The following is a 23,944-nucleotide window of genomic DNA, read 5'->3' as shown; positions in this document are numbered from 1 at the left end:
CTTACTGCTGCATTCACCACCTTCCCACTTCAAGCAGTACCAGTGAATGGCCTGACCGTGTGTGCAGCCGTGTAGCTGAAGAGTACAAGAAAACCCATTCTCTAATCTTTTGGTTTGTTTTGATCAGACCCAGGTCAAACTTTTTCAGATAACAGTAGGAGAGTCACTTAGCTTCTCATGCTCCAGTTCCATAGAAGAAAATGGTGGTGGGTGGCTGGGAAGAAACTTTGAAGATCTGTTGATGAGACAAGTTGGGTAGGCACTAGGAAGAGGAGATGGACATTAGTTTGCTATATTCTGGAAGCTGATGTTTTTACTAGATGTCATAGAAAGACCAGGATTTTCAGACATTCTAAAAACATGGGAAAGTTCTCAAAAAATAAGCCTTAAAGTTAGAAAAAATACTGTATTGTCTCCTCATTTTCATGTTTTAAAGACCCATTTTGCTCCACATTTTCAAAATGTATCACCAAAATTATTTTTAATCTCATACATTATTGTCTTGCTAAACATCTACCTTTACTAAAATGAAGGGACAAATATCTATCCATCAGTGTTTTAAAGCATGGATTGAAAGCCTAGGGAAGTGTTACTAAAAATTGGTCTGTTTAAAGCATACCTCTAATTAAAGAATTCCTTTTGCAAAGCAGATGTTTATGGCTGAGATGTTTGCTCCTTTTTTTAATGGAAATACTTGAGCTTTCTTTGAACAGATACTAGGTTATATTGTACTCTTTTAGCAGAGCAGAAGTACCTGAAAATTGAAGTAGGTTAGAAAATAAAAGTGAGACCTTGCTTGGATACCAGTGCAAAACCAAATTCTTGGTCTTTGCTGGCTAGGCAGAGAGGGATTCACAGTTTGAAAAATGGTTCTGCAGCAATAATGCTGATTAGGAGCAACTGATTATTTTTTTCTAGAAACACTGTGAAATGAGGCCTTTTTAGTACTGGTGTTAAGCATCTTAGCATCTGAGGTCTTCAGTCCATACCAATTTGCATCATTTGAGACTTCAGCCCTTCAATATTTAATTCACTGGCCTTTATGCTGTGGTAAGACAAATGACTTCTTAACAACTGCTGTAGAATTATTTGCATTATAAAATAAAACCCTTGTCTATGCTGCCAGGGAGGTACTTGCATTCTAAATACACATTCATTGAGAGTATTAGGAACTAAAAATATTTAATTGACCTACTTTTTTTTCTTTATTTTCAGGGTTGTGTCCTTTGTTGTGACCTCATGGTTTAACTGGGAATAAAGATGAGTATAAGCAGTGATGAGGTTAACTTCCTGGTATATAGATACTTGCAAGAGTCAGGTGAGTTGTTTTTACAATTCTGGTTGTTAATGCATAATTTATTTGGTATTCATCTACAACTGGCTTTAGCAAACAGACTCATTTATTATTTTGCCAGTAGGCATGTGCTTCTGTCTGAACTGTTTCTTGGTGTTTCTTCTCCACAAGAGAATGAATTCCTGCCAAGTTACCTTCTGTAACTTAATCAGATTCAGTCAGTTGGAGTCTTCAGATGGCAGTCAACCAAATAAGGACTCACTTGATTACTAGAAATGTATTTTCCTGGAGATCACTTACCTACACCATTTTCTTTGGGGCTACTTGAAGAAGAAGAAAAAAGATGACTACCAAACTACTGCTTTTTCCTGTTCTTTGTTGGAGTGATGATGCTCCTGCGAGAGATCACAGTATCACAGTGTATTAGAGGTTGGAAGGGACCTCAAGAGATCATCGGGTCCAACCCCCGCTGCCAAAATCCTTGTGGGAATGTGACTGTGGGAGGGCAGATGTTACTGCATTTCAAAGGAAGAAGCAACTGTAACCATATGACTTGTTCATTTGAGTCTAAATGCAGATGAACAAGTGTTTTTACAGGAATAACTCTTGGGTTCTCAAAAGCCTCCCTTCCTGCAGGACACTTTCTTGGAGGATGTTGTCCTTTGTTGTCAGGCTAGCCAGAGCCTCTTGCTTCTTAGGAGTAAGAGCGAAAGACAGTTGAATATTGTCAGACTGGAAAAGAAACTTTTTTCCTGTCATATTTGTCTAAACTGACTGTGCCTGTAAAATACAAGTAAGAAAGCAGTAGTGTTCCCTTGGACAGTTTATTTTTAAAACTTCCCAAACTCATTTGGATCAGCAGTTGGAGATTGTGTTGCATGTTTGGGTTTCTAGATGCAGCCATATGGTTGCAGAGGGTTTTGTGGTGGTGGTTGTTCTTGAAGCTATGTAAGAGACAGTGTTATCTTTTACTCCTATCGTAACTATGATGCTAATGCCTTAAAGCAGCCTACGTTTAGAACAGTTAGATTTGACTGGAAATTAGGACATACCCCAGTAAAGGAACAAGTGATGGCTGTCACCTGGCACAAAAGGGTGTGCTCTTAGCAATACATCAAAGTAGTCTGCATGTGAAAGCTAAAATAAATTTTAATCTTGTGGTAACAGTGTAAGGGGTTTGCTCTAACGTGTTAATTCCCTTGCTGATTCGACGTCGTCTGATTCTTAGTGGGGTTTTTTTTTTAGTGATTGCTGATGGGTGACTTCAGGTTTCTTGAAAATGCATTTATCTGATGCAACATCCACCCACTGCTTATGGACTTCCTAAACTGAGACAGGGAAGTACCAGAAGTAATGGTGGATGGCAAACTTCTTCAGTGTCTGCTTGTCAGAAGAAAGCAGAAACTCATTGTTTTGCCTGAATTTGCTAAAAACTATTACACATTCTTATTCCAGTTGCAGATTGCTTTTATCACAGAAGCCAGAGTTACAAAATTGCTTAATTTTCATTTGAAAGTTTGCAGGCAGCTTAGTTACTTGACAGAAGGCAGAGGAGGAGAATAAACCCCATTATTTTGGTTAAGAAAAATTCTCATAACAGTAAAGTTAATTTGCTGAAATAAATATCTGTCTCTAGATCAAATTTGCCTTTTCAGGGTGATCAAATAAACAAATTGCAAACAACTAGCAGTGCTGCACCATATCATGCTTGCCACTTAAGTGCCAAACCAGACACGCTTATGACGGCACTATACCGTGAAGTGGTTTCTGTTCTACATACAGATCCATTTCACCTTCATGGGTAACAAAGTCAGAGAGTAAAAACAACAAGTGAGTCTGGGTCTTGGAGATACTGGATTAAATGCTATATACACAGTTAGAGAATACACAAGTATATGTAAACACCATTGCAAATCATGTATTTCATAGTTTTGTATTTGCTCACACAAATGTTTTGCCAATGATACCATAATTAATAATTGTTGTATTTATGTATAAACTTCATTCTTCTCTTTTTGTACACTCAAATTGGAATCACAAGGGAAACAACAGAGGTGTTTTGTAGTCTGTAAGAATGCTAGAATTTTGTGTGATTTGCTTAGGTTTGTAAACAGAAGATCCTACAGTGGTTATGGCAAGTAGCATTATCTATCTATAAAATCAATTCTGATGTCTTTGCCTTGTCTTTAGGCTTTTCCCATTCAGCATTTACCTTTGGTATAGAGAGCCATATCAGCCAGTCTAATATAAATGGTGCTCTGGTGCCACCAGCTGCTTTGATTTCCATCATCCAGAAAGGTCTGCAGTATGTAGAGGCAGAAGTCAGTATTAATGAGGTAAGGAGGCTTTGCCTGCAGGAGTGCTATGTCCTCGCTTGCAGTAAGTTTGAATGTTAGTATTTTTTCTTAACTTTCTTGTATCCTATTTATTTACTTTTACTTCAGATTCCTTACTGCTGGTATTCACCATGTCTCCAGTGGTGGAACCAGAATGGAGTGACATAACTGGGTAGGGGTTCTGCCCAGTGCAGCCACACAACACCAGGCATGGTGTTCTGGCTCATTGCTTAAAGGTCCGTTGTCTGTAGAGTTTTTACCCTAATATAATGTTGTAGTAAATTCACACAAGTGCAATAAGATATCATTGAGACAAGTAACCTCTTAATTTTTGTTTTGGTAGACTTGGACTAGGGAGGTGGGAGAGCACTATGCAGCTCTCATTTGGGTGATGTGTCATCATAATGAATTAATCAGAGCCCAAAGGCAAGGTTTCCAAATAGACAGAGGGTTTCAATTTGTGGCAGAAAGGATGAAAGTGTATGTCAGTTTGATTTTTGCCTCTACTGGCTAATTCATCTTGAGCAGAATCTATTAAATTTGATGTTTAAATGGTTATTCCAGCAGTACAGAAAGCTATGCATCTTTCTGCTTGATGCTGCAGATACTTGCCCTCAATTCCATTTCTCATTTATGCCTGGAAGGTTAGCAGCCTTTGTATGTATCAGTTATATTACAGAAGGAAACTATTTTTGTTCTTCTTTCACTAATTCTACACTTTCCAGTCTCCCTCATGTCTGCTGTTGATGTGTAGTTTTCATAGTCCCAGTGAAGCAAATCCTTTCCCTTAGGAAGCCTCAGAAAAATAAAGCAAGTGATTGGAATAGAAGGAGGAGACCCTGTATTTATTGCAAGGAATCCTTCTAGCACCTAAAAATAGATTCTTACAAAGCCCTAGCATATGCATAAGGGTATTTTTAACTGGGTCTTGTCCATTTCAGGATAAAATTCTTCCTTGTTGTTTGAAAGCATGCCAGCACTGTTTAAAAAAGGAAGAAAACTAGTCAACTCTCCAGATAATGTGTTTATGGAAAGTATTAGTCTAGTAAGATAGAATAGCTTCACAAGCCAGTGACCTGACTTGTAATGTTTGCAGCTCTTCAAACAAACCATTAGATTTTTGTTGCAGTCATTCATGGCTGAAATCATATTCATAGATAGCTTACAGAATTTTTTGCTTTAGCAGATGATTTAGCAGACTTGGAGCATATAACTCTTGATTCCACAAGCTCTGCCAGAGGCCTGCAGTGCCTTTTTTTGCATATTTATGGTGGCTGCTTAACTTTAGACTGAAATCCCAATCCTAACCAGAACTGTGGTGAGATATCACTTCCAGCACCATTTGTAACCTGTCTTACTATATTAAATAAACATTTTTTATTTAGTTTTCCTTGGAGTTTTTGCCCATAATGTTAATCTGTACTTGGTGTTGTCTCTCTTTGTTTTCTCTCTCTGCTGTAATTTAGGATGGTACCTTGTTTGATGGTAGGCCGATAGAGTCTCTCTCACTGATAGATGCAGTAATGCCTGATGTGGTACAGACAAGACAACAGGCCTACAGAGATAAACTTGCACAACAGCAGGCAGCAGCTGCTGCAGCTGCAGCCACAACTAACCAACAGGGATCAGCGAAAAATGGAGAAAATACTGCAAATGGAGAAGAGAATGGAGCACATACTATAGCAAGTAAGTTGAGAAAGAAGTGACCTTAACAATGAGGTGGTGTCTCTACCTTTGGCTGTCCCCAGTTTGATATTTGGAATTGCAGGGGAGATGCAAACTTCTGAATTAATTCATAATATCCTGTTGACCAGTCTCACTCCCAATGCTGACCCTTTCCCATCATCATCAGGTTTTTTACAGGATCCTCTGAGAGCTCTTGCATAAAGATCAAAAAAACACTTTTAAATATTGCACCTCCTCAGCTTTGGCCCCTCTACAAGGAACAAGGAGAGGAGTCTGCTTATCTGCACCTGGTTTAAACTGAACATTGCTTCTGAACTGCTGCCAACTATTTTTTACAGGTTCTGCTAACCCTATGAGTTGGAGAGTTGTAAGTGGCTCTCTGTAGGACAGATGTCCTTGTTGTGCCAAGGTCGTCATGGTTGCTGAGACAAATCCTGTGTCATTTTTCTCGTTTATCAGTATCAGTTTTCATGCTTTCCTGTTCAGACTTACGCAATGCAGCTGTGTGCAGGTTTGGTTTATTCATTGGTTCCATTGTAGCTGGGATGGGTGAGACAAGTGAGTTTTATTTGCCATCACTGCTCCAAAGAGCATACTTCACAATCAGTCTTAATGGAGAAAAGTTCAGGTCAAGTATTAAAATGTGAGTTTTGAAACTAGTGTGCTGAAGTCTGAATTAAACATTTGAGAGGGGAGGTTACAGATCTTGCAATAAAAGCACCTAAAGAAAAGACTTTGTTGAGAGAATGTTCTTATCAAGCCATGTAAAGGTTTTGCATTTTACAGATGGAGTTTACTAGTTGGGTTTTTTTATTATTGTACATAATAAATAAGATGGAGATATAATCTTTGGCTTAAACAAGCTGTCATTTAAGAATCTCAAAAGATAATTTACTTGTTAACTGTGAACTGGATGAAGCAAGTATAAACTGCAGATCTCATCCACTCTGAAATGTGATATACCAGCAACCCCTACTGGCTGGTACACCAAATGATACTGGCATTGATTCGCTTTAATTGAAGCAATGTTTTATGTGGTGCTCTTTCTTTAAAATATGCATATTCTAATAGCCTTTTCTTGTTTTCTCACACATGCAAACAGTGACAGGAACCCTTAATATTAAATTAAGCAATAGACCTGGAATGATTTGTTTAACCACAGTGAATAAATATGACGCAGGTGAACTGCAGCATTTTTTATGTTCCGCGTTTACACTCAGTGTGAATTTAGTTTTAATAATAGAGAATGATGGATGTTAGCTGCCAAGGAAACTGTTTTGTCAGTTGAATTACCCCAGTACGCTGTACAGAACAATATGGATTCAACATCACTTCCACGCAGAAAGCTCTGTATTGCCACAATTCCGCCGTAATTGCCGACGCAGTTTAAAAAGCTCTGTTATCGGTTTACTGTATCACCAAATGTTGTTATATTAATTAAAACCAGTTTGTAAATGATGTGTCTGAGATGTAGATTTAAAACCTGCTTGACTGCAATTGGTGAGAAAAGAGAGATTATTGAAAATGAGTGTGTCATAAACGTATTTTTTCCAGCACCAGATAGAGTAGTAACATATTGTACTATGAGGTGTCAGCCTGAAAAACTGTGAGGACTTCTAACATAGGCATTTATTATTTTTTTTTCTAACATAGCAAAAAATTAACTTTTGGCCTCAATTTTGAAGTTCCAAAATTAACTCTATTTAAATGCTGAGGTTTAGAAGGGCTAAGAGCTTTCTCACATTTTTGAAACTCTCCATCTGTTTACACTACTTTGTAAATGGAACTGGGATTATTAAGGAACGTGTACGGCTCTGTCAGATTTGGATCCACGTAAATTGAGAGTTAATCGTTGGGCTCATCCCTGATGAACGTGAGCCATACGGTAGTTACAATGTATTGTTCCAAAATACTAAAATCCCTTTCTCTTTACTGTGGTTTCCCATAATGCAGATAATCACACAGATATGATGGAAGTAGATGGAGATGTTGAAATCCCTCCCAACAAGGCAGTGGTGCTGCGCGGCCATGAATCTGAAGTGTTCATCTGTGCCTGGAATCCCGTCAGTGACCTTTTGGCCTCAGGGTACGTGCATTAACCGTGTTTGTATGCCATACTGGTGTTCATTGGCCTACTTCTGGGTGATGATGGTAACAAGTCAGAATAACACCTCCCCTAATGCCTTCTACATTGAGTGCCACAACATTCTTTGTTTTGAAAGGAATACTTCTGAAAATGGATTTAACTGTTTTTTAGATCTGGAGATTCAACAGCACGGATATGGAACCTCAGCGAAAACAGCACGAGCGGCTCTACGCAGCTGGTACTTCGACACTGTATACGAGAAGGAGGGCAGGATGTACCCAGCAACAAAGATGTAACATCACTGGATTGGAATGTAAGCAGAAATGGCAGAGCTCAAAATACTAGGAGAAAATGGCACCTATAGTGTTGCATAGACAAATTTTAAGTGACAACAACTGTGCATCTCTCTGTCATGGCTCCTGAAGTATTTCTAATTTTGAGTCATACTTCAGGCACTTCTTTTTAATAAGTTCTAGTCAATGGACTGGGTATTATAATTCTTATGCAGCTTTATTCTACCTGAAATAAGCTTTGTGCTCTTTAGCTTTGAGTTATACAGTAAAGCTAAAGGAGTAAAATAATCTTTTTGCTGACAGAGTGAAGGTACACTTCTAGCAACTGGGTCTTACGATGGCTTTGCAAGGATATGGACTAAAGATGGTAAGTGAAATACTTCTAATTTCCAGTATGATTTCCTATATTGTGGCTCACAGCATAGTTTTTTATTTTTTTTAATGTATTCATATCAATATAAATTTTCAGGTAATCTTGCCAGCACCTTAGGGCAACATAAAGGTCCTATATTTGCGTTAAAATGGAACAAGAAAGGAAACTTCATTTTAAGTGCAGGAGTGGACAAGGTGAGATAATCTTTGGTAAAATTAAAATTCTTTCCTTCACCGTTATAATCTAATTGTAACCATAATAGCAAAGCTGTAGAAAGTAAGTAAATTAAACTAAAGGCATGGAACATAAATACATACTTACAGAGAGCTTGTTATGCTGTCTATGTTTCCTTGTGTTTTATAGTAGTTCAAGATACTTTAGTTTGTTAGATTTCAGATCCTCTTCCCTATTAGGTTAGTGTGAAGTTGGAAAGTGCCTGCTTTGGATGCAGCAACATTACACCTTTGTAAAATCAAATCATCTGAATTTAGCAAAGCACTTTATGCAAAGTCTCAGAAAAAGGTTGTATTGGATGAATAGGTTCAGGCTAATTTGGATATCAGTCAGGCCTGAGGATGATTAAAAAGATTTAAGCTGGAACATTAAGAAAATTGGATACACTGACCAGGGAGGTGCCAGTAGTAGTGTAGTGCCATCCAGCTCATTGTTTAACTATGTTTTGTTTCACATCTCTAAACAGACTCACAAAGTCCAAAGCTATTGTGACTGTGGAGAAATTTTATGAATGTTGGGAAGGGCACATAGTGATAAAGAATAGACCTAAGACAAATGCAAAGAATAGAATAGACTATTCAAAAAGTAAGAGTTCAGTTTTTCCCCTGTAACTGATTCAAGGTGCAGAAGTAAACACAGCCTTTCTCTTAGTGAGACTGGCAAACTGCAAGCTCAGTAAGACAAGAGGCCCATAATTTGTCAGACTGGCTGTGTCACTGTAGAAGATTTTCTCTTAGGATTGTTTTTCTTTCTTTCTTTCTTTCTTTTCTCTCTTTTTTTTTTTTTTTTCTCCCTGCACATACTTAACCTGGTTTGCTTTAGTGCCTGCTTGTGCTGCCACTATGGAATAAAAAGTAAATGTCTAAAAGCATAGAAAGGATGGATTTCTTGGGTTTGGCAGCGCTGATGGCTTAGCCTAGCTGTAAAATCTTCATGGAGGTACAGCTTTAATTGGCAGAAAAATATTCTAGGAAGAGATAAAAGCCTTGCTTCAGTCAATAAAACTCCTTGGACAAAGCAACTGAGATTGTGCTTTGAAATATATTCTACAATAGCAGAGAGATTGACCCAACCTTATGCTTCTTTTTCATAAATAATCTGTGTGATCAGTTCATTCTTCCATTGAATTCAGTGTCAAAATTTTCATTGATCATTGAGGTAAATCAGGCATATAATACAGTGATTATAAAATACTAATTCTGTCAGGTAAGATTTCTTTCATCAGAAGCATATCGGAAGTGTTGGCAGAGAATAACTCAAAATTGCACCCTTAAATCTTTCAGATTCTTAAGTATGAGAGTAATTGTTTACATAAGGGCCTCCTTTGGGACAAAATGAGTGTTTGGAATTCCAATTTGAGTGGAGAAGGATTTGCCATTGAAATAGCTATGTGAAGCGAAGTAGAGGAATATAAATAGGACTGAGGAGATAAATCTAGGTAATTTTGTTTATTACAAAAAAAAGCCCATAAGCCCCTTCTTCCCTGCAGACCCCAAAATGCTGTGATTAAACTCCTAAAGCTGCAGTGTGTTAAGGTTTTTCTACTGTTGCCTGTACATCTACTATCATTTCTGTTAGTACTGCTTAAAACACTAGAAATAAATAGTCAGGAGCAGGTTTGGGCAGTGGGGAGTAGGCTAGGTAGTGTGTGTGAATGGTGGTAGTTGGGAGGAAATCAGCAATTTGTACAAGTTTATTTTATTGTTTATTTATCTGTTTAATACAGACCACGATTATTTGGGATGCCCACACTGGTGAAGCCAAGCAGCAGTTTCCTTTTCATTCTGGTAAGTCTTGATCTTGATAATTCAGGGATTGTCACCTAGAAAGATGGAAAAAAAAAAAAGTGTTATTTATTAAAACAGTTTTTAAAATCTGAAGTTTAATTACCTTTAATCTTACAGGCAGTCTTTGGATACCGATTCCTGTATTCCTAGTCTTATGAATTTAGAGAATGTAAACAAAGAGAGAATTGTTCTGATCCTAAAACTTTCTAACTCAAAGTTTTCTTGCAGCTCTGTGAGTCATAAGAGATAATCCAGATATTACTGACTTTCTGTAGTAGAGTGGCAGACAAATCAAGTGGGTGGGCTACAAAGGATTTTTGTGTATCAGCTATGGACTGCATTTGTCATCTTCGTGCTACAGTAGTCCCAGCTCCGTACCCCATTGTTCTGTGCTGCCTGCTGTGCCGTCCCCAGTTTGTTTGGCCACAAACCAGCTGAAAGGCTGGTCACCGGCCAGCTGGGATGAGAGTGCAGCCTCTCAGGAGGTCAGACAAATTGCTTTGTGGGCTGCATGCTGTGCAAGCCTGCCAGAATCAGATGGTAAATAGAATAGAGAGGATGACAAACGTGTCATTGAAGGGCCTTTAAGAAATGTGTCTTGTTTCCAGTTCTTTTTTCCACTCGCACTATGTTTTTAGTGGCATGACAACAATCAGAAACATTGATTTACTCCAAGCAATTCTGCGTGCTGTCTGCCCTAAATATCTTGGCTTGATCAGATGGAATATGTTGCCTCTGATTAAGCTTCAAGTTACCATACCTTATAATGCTGGAATTAAGAAAGGAAATAAATCATTACCTTTTGCTGGCTGCCATCTATCAGCAGGAGCATGGACTGTTAGTGGAGATGAGCTCATGCATGATGATGTGTTAAGTTGTGGGAACCTGTGCCTTATTCTGTGTCTTGAGATTTATATATAGATGACTTAACTACAGTTTGTTGTCTTCCTGCACTATCTTCCATGTAACTGTTTCATTTCAGGTATGTTCCATGTCTTAATGACTGCTGTTTTGTTTCAGCTTTTTGTGTAAGACTGGTTTTGAATCTGTTTCTCACTGTTCATAGTGTCTGATTATCTTTAGAACTGCTGTAAAATTCATGGTTGCTTCCTGTTGGCATTTGTTGTAACGTGCATGCTGAACGTTGCAAATGAAACTCCAGCGGAATACATCCCATATTTTTACTTGCCTTTCTTTTTTCTTTTAGCACCAGCATTAGATGTTGACTGGCAGAGTAACAACACATTTGCCTCTTGCAGTACAGACATGTGTATTCACGTTTGTAAACTAGGACAAGATAGACCCATCAAAACCTTCCAGGGTCATACAGTAAGTACTGGAAAATTGAGGGTTGCTATGGGATATTTCTATTAATGAGAGATTTGGGAGCCCCGTATATTTGTCAGCATACAGCAAGTATACCTTGTGTGGGTCTTTGGCAAGAGGTGTGCATACACAGGTGATTGAAGTTAAGGTCAAGTAGTAACTGTAATCTCTGTCATTATTGGAACAAGTCTCTCCCGGTTCAGCTTTGTTACCAGTGCCAAGGTGGCATAGCAAAGTGAGCTTTAGAAGAAGAAACATAGTACCTTTGAAGATTTTCCTATGCGTAAGAGCATGCATGGGAAAATGTGACAAACGAGTAGCAAAAGGTTGTTGTTATTGAAGGCAAAGCTTGGAATGAAAATGAAATGTTGCACAAGTTACACAAATAACTGCTGTCCAACTTTTATCTTTGTAAGCTATCATTTCTAATGGAAGTGAAGACTCCAACTTATTCTCACTGTTCAATTTTAGAATGAAGTAAATGCAATCAAATGGGATCCAACTGGTAATCTTCTGGCTTCCTGCTCTGACGATATGACTCTAAAGGTAACAGGAGTTGGTACTGGCTCTTTGTAGGATTCTGGAATGTGCACTGTTAGCTTGGGCAATCCAGCAGTCTCTCTGTTCTTGCTGTGTCATCTAATATTTGTTCTTTTTTTAATATAGCAAGATTAGGCAATCCTTTAGTCAGAGCCAAGCTTTGGTCCAGAGAACTTGCTACAAGCTGCAACTCTGAGACTTGGAGCATGATTTATTAGGTGCTTTTAGCCGTTTACAGAATCAGGTCATTAATCATTAGGCTGTCACGCTTGATGGTTGCTTTTGGTTAAAAGGAAGACCTGGAATGCATGTTATGTAACAGATACAGGAATGGGTGGCTTCCTTCTTTCCTGGTTTTCTTCTGGTTAAAACCTTTGGTATATTACTTCTTAAGATGCTGTAGTCCTTGTTTTTTCCAGTGTATCAGGAGTCCATCTGCTGTTTTCAACTGCACCTACTCTTTTCCTCCAAATAATTAGTAGTAATATGATTTCTTGTAGAACTAGGGCAACTTGTCAATGGAAAGGATACTGTAACTTACACATAGAACTTCAAGGCACACCAGAGATCCATACAAAAGTACCACCAAGTTAGATTACTAGGAGAAATGGGTTTTGTTCCTACTTGACAGGCCTGTGTGGTTTCCATGGTGCAGGTGCTTCTGTATTGCTCCTGTCCCTGTACAGTTGATGGTATAGCTCTGTGGTTGTAGAGTTTCAGGATAGGTTTTTTATGTTGACACTGCTGTCCTATTAGTAACTCTTGGGACAGTTAGTTTCGTGTAGCTCACCGCTGTTTAATCAGAGACAGGGAAAGGCTGAATGTACAGCCAGGTATTCTCTCCTGGGCTGGCACACAGTCAGGCTCTTGCAAATGGAAATCACCTTATCTAAATATAATCATTTAAGTATTAAGCCTCCAGTCTAAAGCTAGATGTCTAGACATCTTTAGTCGACAGAGTGTCTAGCACCACTGAAGGACAGTTTATCCTTTCCTCAGTGAAATGTCCAAGTCAAGTATGATGAATAAACCCTGGGGGAGCATCAATTGTTTTCCGCTGGCAGTGGATGGAGTCAAAATAGACAGCTTAAGTTGGGAATTTAATACTTAGGCAACTGATACTCAAGTGAGATGAATTCAAATCTGTTGCTGCTGCCTCCCAGTGAGTAGGGATGAGATAACTGGGAATGTGTCACTGTTTCTGGGCTCAGGCAATTAATTTCTTGGTGGTTGTTTTGAATTCAGCCCGGTCTAAAAAGAATTTATGATTTTGTTCAGGATTAACTAGAAGCCAAATTACTTGTAAATAAGTCTACACATGACTAATCACTTGTGAATTGCTTACTTTCCAATGGCAGTAGGAATTGAATGTCAGGTTTTGAAACATGAAAGTGCTTTATTTGTTTATTTTTATCTCTTCTGATGCCAGCTTGGTCTTCTCTAGGGTAGATAATATGGACTGTTTTCACCTGTTAGCTTTATGAAGAGAAGCTAGATTTTGATCCCATCAATTGAAATTGGAAATAAAATTTTAATTGTGCCTGCACATTGAAAATCAATTTTCCCTTCTGTAAGGCACCAGTCCTGAGAAGCATCATTCATTTAAACATGCACCTTAATTGCATCTTAAATACAGCTGGGCTTAAACAATCCTGTTAGATTTTTCTAGCAAAGTGTGAGCTAAAAGCACTACTAAAACAGGTATCATTAGAAAAAGCATTCAGATTATTAGATCCTGTATCAAGTTTCACATTTAGCAAGAGATCTAAAAGTGTTCCCATATCCCTTTTGCAACGGCAATGCAAATTCTTAATAGAATGAAGTTAGTTTGTTGAAGGTTATCATGCGGGAGTTGGAATCCAGGAGCTGCGTGAAGTACTGAACAAACAGCTGGCAGTGCAAATCCTAATAAGCCAGGAAAATGCTATCACAGTTTTTGCAGTGTGCACTAATGGTTTTGTACTACTCTGTCATTTCACTCAGTCTGTGTAGCAAGAAGTTCATTTAAAAATAGGACTGTGATATTTTGTCAACTCAGACATGATCCTACACATACTGCTCTTCTCATTTGAGCATCTGTTCCTATCCCTGCACTTTTCAAGGGGCTTGTAGTTAACACATGCAGATTGTTTTCTATAGACAGCACCTTTATTGCTCCTTAACCCCATCAGGTACTTATAACTCAGAATGTGGAGAATATTGGAATAACACTTGTTGTAATTTCTTCTGTAACCTAGCAGTCAGAGCAAATGCTTTGAGTTGCCTAAAAGGTAGCAGTCAGGCTGCAAATTGTAAAGAAAGGTGTAAAACTTATTTTTGTACAATATTGTACTGAATGTCTTTGTGTTTTCTTCTTTTGTGTATCATAGATCTGGAGTATGAAACAAGACAGTTGTGTCCATGATTTACAAGCCCACAACAAAGAAATTTATACTATCAAATGGAGTCCCACAGGACCAGGAACAAATAACCCAAATGCCAATCTCATGTTAGCAAGGTATTGTTTAATCCTGGTTTTAAATGCCTGTTGAGCTTTATTTTAGCTTCACTCTTTGTATATGTAGCTTCAGAGAATGTTTTGAAGCATGTAGAGTACTTGATAACTTTGTGTTTGTGTAAATAACAAATGTATATCAAATTGAGATGTAATTAATCTATGTTTTTTCCCTTGACAGTGCATCCTTCGATTCTACTGTTAGGTTATGGGATGTAGACAGAGGAATTTGTATTCATACTCTGACAAAACATCAAGAACCTGTGTACAGTGTAGCTTTCAGTCCTGATGGCAGGTACCTGGCCAGTGGCTCCTTTGATAAATGTGTACACATCTGGAACACACAGGTATAGCTCATCTGTCTGTTTAGAAGTTTCTGGTTTGGTCTTTTCCATCAGGACCCTTCCAGCCTGTATTGCTTGATAGTGCTTTAGCCACAAAGAGCTTTGACATTCTTAACATGCTGATTTGCTTTCTCTTTTGTTTTAAGGTTAATTCTGTTAAAAGATGTATATTTCATTTCTTTCTTTGAGTTCTTGCCTATGGTGAAGTAATGATTGTCTTTGCTTAGCAAAACAAACAAAAATGCTAAAAAAAACCCCAACAACACAACAACAACAAAAAGCATTTAAAAGAATCTCCAACATGTTACAACCAAAGATTTTCTTTAGCAGTTCTGAATTTTTAAACTCCTGATGAAACAGGTTTGCTGAGAAGAAAGGATTATTGGATGTTGACGTACAGCTCCAATAGCTATTTAATAGATTTCACTGAAAAGAAGAGAACATAAAGTGAGAAAAGACAATAACAACAAAATGTTTCTATATGAGTTTCTAAGACAAGACACTCTGACTTCTTTTGCATTTCTGGGGGAAAAAAAAACCCAAAAGGCTGGTTGCAAATTGAAGTCTAAAGACCTTGTTGTTGCACAAGATGTGATCTCTGGCCCTGGGGACTGGATATTAATTTTTGAAAGGCTCATTTCAGTAATTGGAAGTAGTCATGACCACCCCCACTTTTGCCTGTCAGACATAGAGATCAAGATGCAATAATTGTGTTTGTCACTGTGTCTTTTGACGCAGTGCTGAGATTGTCCACGAGTTTCATCTGGACCATTTCCTCTGAGAATCTCAGCTTTTAAAAGCAGTGGGGAAGCTTTACACATTGTACAGCTTTTACTTGCTCACCTGGATTTTGTGACATTAATTATGTATTTTATCCCTCTTTAGACAGGTGCCCTAGTTCACAGTTATCGGGGAACAGGAGGGATTTTTGAGGTTTGCTGGAATGCAGCAGGAGACAAAGTTGGAGCAAGTGCTTCAGATGGTTCAGTAAGTGCTGCTTGATTTGATTGACATTCTAACAACAAGCATCTTCCGGAAGTCTTTTGACTAGCAGTGGAGACAAAATTTCATTCTGTAGCTGCAGTGTGAATACAGCCAGCTCACCTGTGTACATTTTCACCTATAAATAGGATGCTGTAATGTTGTGAGGAGAGTGGCTTTGTTCCAGCTTCGTGCATTACTTTTCAAAACCATCCAAAACATGCAGAAGGTGAAGATACCTCTAATCAAGATGCTCTGTCCCTACTGGGGCTTAATACGGAAATGTGTTCAGTGTACCTGATCTTTTCTTTGTAGTCTGGAAACAAATTCATTTTCACCTCTCTGCCCTTTTTGAGTGAAGATGTTCAGTGCAGGTCATACTATTGCAGTGCATGGTAGGAGTGAGTTATCTTCTGCATGGCATTCAACAGAAAGCCCAGCAAAGCCAAGTGCACATTTCTAAATGCTTGTAATTAAAAAGTGTCTAAAAACGACAGGAATAAAATCCTATGTTTAACTAAACACAAATGCATCCCCTGTCATCTCATGGTGGATTATTGTAGCATCACCTCCTGACTCTTCTGACATTCTCCTGCAAATTTCCATGGTAAAGTATTGTCGTGCAGCTCTTCATAACAAGTCCAATACTTGGGTTTTTGCTTGCCTCTTTTTTTTGCTGTGTTTTTGTATGACAGGAGAAGAGGAAAAAATAAAACAAGAGTGATAAAAGAATTGTATTTTGAAGTGCTGTAGCTAAAAGTAACAAATGTCAGCAAAAAGCACTCCTGGTAGCTTTGTAGTCCAGAGTCTCAGGCAGTATCTTAACGCAGGTGCCAAACCATTCTCTTGTCCCACATGTTTCATGCTAGACAACAAGATTGCTTTATTAGAGTTTGGAATAGAAAATAGGAAGGTCTGAATCTTAATCAGCCTAAATTCTAGAGAATTAATTTTGGTTGGCCTTTTATATAATTTTAGTCTAGACAATCTCATAGGAGAAACAAAAGCTCAAGGCTTTGTAGAAATTATCATTTTCCCCGTGGGTGACCCTTTTATATATATATGCTGTGTAACCTTTTCAGTCTTATATTTGGCTCAAGAGGCTGATTGTACTTGCTACAGATTTGTTTTCATTTAGTTTCTGCTCTTTAGAAAATGTTTGGTTTATTTTTTCTTATATTTGCTCTTAAAAGCCTTTCTTACCTGCTCTCTTAAGTGTGCTTTCATCTGGCAATAAGCAAGCAATAGGCACATTTGAACTGATGACTAAAAGCATAGCTTGTATATGATGATATTTTACTACTGGATTTCTTTATCTGACAGAAGTAGAAGCACTACTTAGTGAATATTTTGGGGAAGACTGGAACTGGAATTTGCATACTATCAACTGCATGTTTTTCAGAGTTCCTCTGATCAATTCCAGTATTTTCCCTCCTATGTTAAATTTCACTGTATTATATTTTTATAACCTAGATTCAAGTAAGTTCTCAGCCTCATAACATTAAGTAATAGACAAGCATCTTGTGTAAGATGTTGTTAATGTCTTGCTAGTAATTCATTAGGCTGCAGTACCCTTAGCTTCTGGGTCTGGCTGGGTGCTCATGAGCAAAGTGATTTTTGGCTTTGTTTCTTTTTCTTCCCCACTCCAAATTTACTGTTAATAGATATAAAAATAAGCTTACACAATCGGTTTGCTCAGGTAGTTCCCACAGAACTGTATAAAGGTGTAATGTTGTGCAGTTTCTGTATGTGTGTTTCTTTTTTCTTGCAGGTTTGTGTATTAGACCTACGGAAATAGCGCTACTAGTTGGAAGCCATGGACCGACTATGAATGTGTACATAGCCAAAATGACTGTCCCTGACCCATGTACTGCTATAGTCCCAATTGAACCATGGCCAGTCCACTACAGCCAAACATAAAAGAAATATATACATATACTGTATATAAAAAAAAAAAAGGAAAAAAAAAAAAAAGAGGAGAAAAAAATAATTACACCCTGAAGAGGATGACAGAGTTTTGTCACAGCTTGTGAATCCTGTTCACCAAGTGCTGGAATCTGCTGTGCCCCAAAATAACATTTAAAGGGTTTGGATATGAAAACCAGAAGAGAGAGCGAGAGAGAGAAAGAGAGAGAGAGAAATATACCATATACAAGAGCAGACCCATATACATACCAAATTCAGAAGATACTAATGGCAGCCTTCATTACCCCTTCCCCCATTAAATCCGTTGCGACAATGGGTTGTGGGGTGTTTTTGTTTTCCTTCTCAGTAGTTGAGCAGTTTGTGTGTACAGAGAAAATGGACTTAACAGAAATCTGCAGCAGTAGTGTTGTTTTTTTTCCTTTGCTTTTAACCATTGGGTTTTCTGTTTCGTTTTGGTTAAGTTTACGGATGCATGAAGTAAGGGAGTGAATTAGTTTCTTGTTTATAATTACTTTCATTTTGTTTTTCACCTTGGGAAAAAGAAAAAAAACAAAAACAAAAAAAAACAAGTTTCCTTGAAACATGTTGTAATGCATTCTTTGAAGAGGTAGAGTGAACCTGATAACGTTTGGTACATTTTTTGTGGCTCCCAGAGCACAATTTCATGAACAGAGGGAGGGTGGAAAAGGGATTATGGAGAGAGACGAAAAAGAAATCCTTCTTCAAGGCGTGATATTTCACGGCCTGCTCATCGACAAAGTGCGACAGTAATGGGTATAATGCTATGTTTTATTTTTCTGGTGACATGGCTGAAATGCAGTAGTTTCTTATTTGGGACATAATTCTGCCAATCTCGAGAACAGAAGGGCACAAAAAGACAGAAAAGAAAAATACAGGGATGCAAAATGGGAAAAAAAAAATAAAAGAAAATAAAGAGCAAAAAAAACCAAAAGAAAAAAGGAAAAAAAAAACCTGAAAAGACAAAAAAAGAGGAAAACAAAAAGTTGCATCTTCTGTTGCTTTAAGACCATAGCTAAAATATGGTTAAATTGTGCACTATTGTGAAAAGGAGCAAAGTATAGCTGGGGGATTGTTTTCAAGAGGTTAAGATCTTTCTGGACAAGGGTTCATGCCACAGCTTCTTTGAGAGTTGCCCATCGTTATTTGTAGGAGCTTAGATGTATAATTGTAACCAAACTCCAGTATTAAAAGTATCTCATGTAATTTTTTTTTTTTTCCTTTATTAAAAATAAAATCTTTGGCATATATTTGATAACACTGCCATTAAGAGGCAAAATGTTTACTACCTTAGATTTAAAAAAAAAAACAAAAAAACCAACAAAAAAAAACAAAACACCTTAAACAGAGGACTTGCTTCAAGTTTATTTTAATAGCAGTGATTCAGCTTATTTAAAAGATGAATACTTGCACTAATTCCCCTGCTGCTCCAGTCCTGCAGTTTATTGTATCTTGTGACTACATTTTTTTCCAAATATAGGGTAGATGTAAGCTGCTATTTTTTTAATAATCACTACTATATAGTGTCTTTTACTCTGTTTACAATATCAAGTATTTTTCTTACGATGACAGATGTATATGGCAAACCTTTTTTCTGCTCATGTGACTCAAAGTATACCGATAGTGATTTTATTTGTAAATGGTAGCATGAGGTTGTGTTTCCGCGTTTGTGTAGTCGAAAAGGTTGCATCGTGTCTTGCATAGGATTCCAAGAGTGTAAATTTGTAAAAAAGAGAGGTTGTCAAATTTATGTCACAGGCATTTTACTTAAGGAATGATTTATATTACAGAGCTTTGCAAAGTTACCAGTTTTATAACACTATCTCAATCACAAATAATTTTGTGGCTTATGATTGCTAGTCTCTGACCGATTTAGTTTTATTTTTTGTTTCCATTTTGAGGTTTGGTTGTTTGGTTTTGTTCTCCCCCCCCCCAAATTAGGCATAAATTGGTTGAATTGAGATAATGCAGCTTTGACATTTTAACCATTGTTCTTCAGGCATTGATTTCTGCTATTTCCATGGAATAAGCACGACTTGAAGCAAGTCTGAGTTTGGCTAAGGTAGGGTAGCAATTTGCCAGTGGTAAAGAGAAGTCAACAATACATTCTTTATATATACCCCAGGATTATAATACTATCATACACAGCATTTAAAACCAACAAACAGTCATATCCATAGAGACAGTCATCTGTGGTGGTTCAGTGCCAGCTACTTTTAGGGTTTTGGAACATAATACAAATGTTTAGAGCAATTACCCTGTGAGTTTCGATATGTAGGAAACTTAATATATTGAGTGTCTGGCACTTGAAATATTGCTTTTATTGCTGGAGGTCCATGACTGTGGCTGACCTCTGTCATTTAATGAAAAAAAAAAATAAAAATGAAAAAAAAAATAAGAAATTCTGTGCAATAATTTTAAACTGTGCTCCCAGGAATAGACACAAATGTTTTGAGTACGTTTAAGCTGCATTTTTCGTTTAGCAATGCATTTGTCAATTGCACTGAATTTAAACCTGAAAGTCAGAAGTGATTCTTGATAGTACTTTTGTATTTTAATATGGACAGTTTATTCATTTTCATAAAAGTTATTGGATGATTCTTTCAGCCAATCTAAACAATTGTGGTGGAATTCTGTGACATAGCTGCAAAATCACACAGCCATGTTTTAGGGTATTGCCATTTTCCTCTTTCTCAATCATCAGCCGTTTTGGTTATAATTCTAGTTGCTTAAGCATAGTACCACATGCTCAGAAATAGCTACAACAGAGCTTCAGTATCACAGGTCCAGAGTTTTCAGGTGCTTGAAGCACAGTCCAGCAGGAGTGTCAGATCTGTTGACTCGAGTGCTCTGGATGCTCAGGCTGAGACCCCCCAACCTGGTGTTCATCAGCAGTGCCCCACTGTAGAGGAGTGGTGCCAGGTTCCACTCTCAAAGGATCTGGCCAATAGGTATTTTATTGTTGTCCTTCACTAGCATGCCACAGTGCTGCTCCTGCTCACACCTCTTCTCGCCTCTTCTTCTATACACTGTTCAATGCATGCATGCAAGGTGTGCTGGGTTCTGTGATTATGTGAAGCAAAAAGGAAAAGAAAAAAAACAAGAGAACCATGACATTACTATCTTTTATAGCACAAAGACCTCGTAGTCAAGAGTGAGGTAGACTGTCCAAATTGTTCCTTTAAATTGAGAATGCCAAATATCAGGAAAACCCTAATTTCATCTAAATGTGTGCACACGCTTAGTTTTCGAAGTGTAAAGGCAAACATGTGCATAAGCCTTTGCATACATTACAGATCCTATTTTTTCCAGTTCAGCACATTAATGGGCAAATATCCAAACAGAGGATAAAAAGAAGGGGAAAAACCAGGCTCAGAGTTAATGATGATTAATTAACTGCTCTTGAGTTCGCTGTCTTTATATGCATCCATCTCAGAATCCTGTTTCTCACTTCTGCATAATTAGGTCCAGGTTTCTGTAGAGTTCCTCTTTTTCTATTTTTACTTTACCTGTTTCTGCATTTTTAAATTGATGTAAAGATTCCCAACCAGTGGACTTCTTAGTGTAGTTAAGAGAATATCTAGGTCCTCATAAAAGCTTTTTTAGACTCTTTGTAATGTTGATAAACTCAGTTTATTCTGGGACTACAATTGTGCAGGGTTATTTAGCGTGTCTACTAGATGATTGGAAATCTTATATGAAACACTAAAAGTGCCTCTTTTTCTGGGTTGGGTGGAGGGAGGTAATAGTTACCAGAGTCAGAATGACATGGCATTTGGAAGCATGTTTCTTGATTTCATGACACTTTAATGCATCTTGAGAGAAAGGCCAAAGATTTCTACCAATTTTAATTAATTTTCATTTTAAAAAGCACTCCTTTTTCCTTACACTGCTTACCTCATGCTAGGGTATTTAATGGGACATTATACCTTTGAAATGTTCTTTGTGTTTAGGAAGAATACTAGGTGGCATTGGGCTGTTGTGTCAGTTTGCCTGCAGAGAATTTTAGCAGCTGATGCATTTAGTTCTGCTGAATGAAGGAATTTCAGTCAAATGGCAAACTGGGTTTTTCAGCTTGTAAATAAAAGGTTGTATGCTTTTGCCTGTTTAGTGAAGAGGAGCCTTGGGACCTGATTTTTTTCCCAACTGTTTCTTAACCAGAAATCCCATTGTCTTTCACTTTGTGAGAAAACCTTGCCAGAATAAGCATTGGAGGCGTTGAGTCTATGTGCTGCTGTGTGCCGCGCAGGTAAAACCAACCCCATCTCACTCGAGTCATGGCTCCTCTGGGCTTCAGTGGGAGTTTGCCAGAGCAGGGCCTGTCGGATTTAGCCCAGTGTTCCTTTTTCATTGACAAGCGTGATAGCTTCTCCCTTCACAAGGTCCTGTAGAGCCATTCCCCAGTGGGATCAGTTTCACACTCTCCAGAAGTCTGAAGAAAGCAGAAGCAACATTGTGGCATGTTAGAAGCAAATAAGGCTTCGGGAGACAGCAGTAAATCTCCATCAAGATCCCTGATATTTTCCTTAGGGAGAGAGCCATGGAGCAGCCTTCACTTCTCCCTCTAGAGAAAGCTCTGAAATACCACGTTCTGTGAAAGTGTGACTGTCTTCACTGTCAGTCTGATGGCAGGCAGACGAACCAGGAAAATCTGCCGTTTCCTGCAGGTTGCAGATTTAGTGTTAATAGTGCTTCAGATCAGTAGTTTTGAGTACATAATTCGCTTTTTTCTCTGCCTTTAAGTTTGAAGCTTGACAATAACTTTGAGGCATGTTTTTGTTTCCTTTTCTTTTTTAAGATAATCATTCATTTTTACTTCATAATGTTTTTTGACATTTGTGGGTAAATACAAGAAAACAGTCTGCATGTTGTTGCTAGTCCAGTGTACTTTGCAATCTTGTCCTCAACAGACTGCAGTGTGCAGAACAGTAATTCTAGAATACAGAAGTAATTTTCTCTCTCTCCTGACATGGACATTGTAGTTGTAATGGTTTCATTTGGAGTTACAAATCCTTTGGGTCTAATTCTGTGAGCCTACCTATAGCACTGGATTAAAATGTCTGCATCATTTCTTCAGTTATCCAGTTAAATTACGACTGTTGTAAAAGTGTAAACCAGCCCATGACAGTTTTTTGTACTTGTTTAAAGGACTTTTATTGTTCAGTTTTCATGATTATTGTCTGAAGAAGACTGACATAGATGTTCTATACTGTCCTGGACCATGTTAATTACACTTTATGATGTATTTTGGTTCTACATCACAATGATTTGTCCCCAAGGCCCTTATATCCCTTCTAGGCACATTTTCTGTTGCAGTTTCCCTTTGCATTGTATTGCTTTGACAACTGTAATTTGAATCAGATCTGAAAGAGGTCCAGAATAAAATATATTTTGATATTACCTTGGCTGAATGTTATATACCAGTAATTGTAATGCTTGCTACAGAAGAGCTCCAGATGCTGAAACACTGTACTGTACTGTTTGGCACATTTCACTGAAGGGAGTTTGTAAGGAGCAGTGGGAGATGCTACACCGTACAGCTCCACACTCCTTGTGAATACGTGGTAGATCCTCTGAAATGGTGAAGCTGTTCCTCTGCCACCACTATGCCTTTGATTTAGATTAACTGATTCCTCATGTGTGCGTTTTACTTGCTTAATCTTCTCCTGCCCATACACTTGCAGAAGAGGAACTGGGTCTAGTGGCACCCAACAGCTACGTCCCAGCTGTTTAGAAGACTTTGGAGGCGTGGGAGCAGGCTCTATGGTAACAGTCGCATAAGAGAGATCGGTTCTGACAGAGTGATTTAGTGTGGTTATGTGAAGGAAGGTTATTTCACTTACTGTATTTCAGGTACTTGAAATGGTTTACATTTACAGATGAAATAACAAGCATCCATCTGTGCATAATGATGCTTTAATTCCTTTAGAATAATGGGTCGTGTTGTAATCCAAGAGAGGCAACCTGGAGGGTTTATTTTCAATGCCACTAGAACTAGGTGAAATAGCTGCTTTTCCACACCGACTGTTTAGTTGCTAGAATATGTTCAAAAACAATAGCTGTCTCATTTCACTAATGTTATCAAAATCAGTTTATTTTAACACACTGAAAATGACACAGAGTGATTGCAAACAGAGGAGGGGCTGTTATTTTGCACGTGTAAAACCAGTTTTGAATTCCATTCTGAGTGCACTGCAGGATTTCTCTGTCATCTTCTGGGTTTTGA

The 23,944-nt window shown here is 38.0% G+C and overlaps 1 protein-coding gene across 5 annotated transcripts in view; it reads left to right on the top strand.

Moving 5' to 3' along the window:
- The window catches only part of TBL1XR1 (TBL1X/Y related 1), a 120,047-nt gene extending 96,929 nt beyond the window's left edge, over positions 1–23,118 (top strand). For all 5 annotated transcript variants that reach the window (XM_068145037.1, XM_068145035.1, XM_068145034.1 and 2 more), the window contains 14 exons: positions 1,216–1,318; positions 3,485–3,630; positions 5,097–5,316; positions 7,270–7,402; positions 7,574–7,715; positions 7,999–8,062; positions 8,165–8,262; positions 10,029–10,089; positions 11,297–11,418; positions 11,887–11,961; positions 14,325–14,452; positions 14,631–14,796; positions 15,679–15,780; positions 17,546–23,118. In XM_068145037.1, coding sequence (XP_068001138.1) covers positions 1,261–1,318; positions 3,485–3,630; positions 5,097–5,316; positions 7,270–7,402; positions 7,574–7,715; positions 7,999–8,062; positions 8,165–8,262; positions 10,029–10,089; positions 11,297–11,418; positions 11,887–11,961; positions 14,325–14,452; positions 14,631–14,796; positions 15,679–15,780; positions 17,546–17,572 — 1,542 coding nt within the window. In that variant the 5' untranslated portion in view covers positions 1,216–1,260 and the 3' untranslated portion in view covers positions 17,573–23,118. The remainder of the gene's footprint in view (positions 1–1,215; positions 1,319–3,484; positions 3,631–5,096; positions 5,317–7,269; positions 7,403–7,573; positions 7,716–7,998; positions 8,063–8,164; positions 8,263–10,028; positions 10,090–11,296; positions 11,419–11,886; positions 11,962–14,324; positions 14,453–14,630; positions 14,797–15,678; positions 15,781–17,545) is intronic.
- The last annotated feature ends 826 nt before the right edge of the window (positions 23,119–23,944 follow it).

This window comes from Melanerpes formicivorus, unplaced genomic scaffold, assembly GCF_026170545.1.
Source record: "Melanerpes formicivorus ecotype bairdi unplaced genomic scaffold, bMelFor1.0.p_v2 SCAF_12, whole genome shotgun sequence".
NCBI lineage: Eukaryota > Metazoa > Chordata > Aves > Piciformes > Picidae > Melanerpes > Melanerpes formicivorus.
Note: the sequence above shows the minus strand (reverse complement) of the source record. Positions and strands in the feature narration are given on the sequence as shown.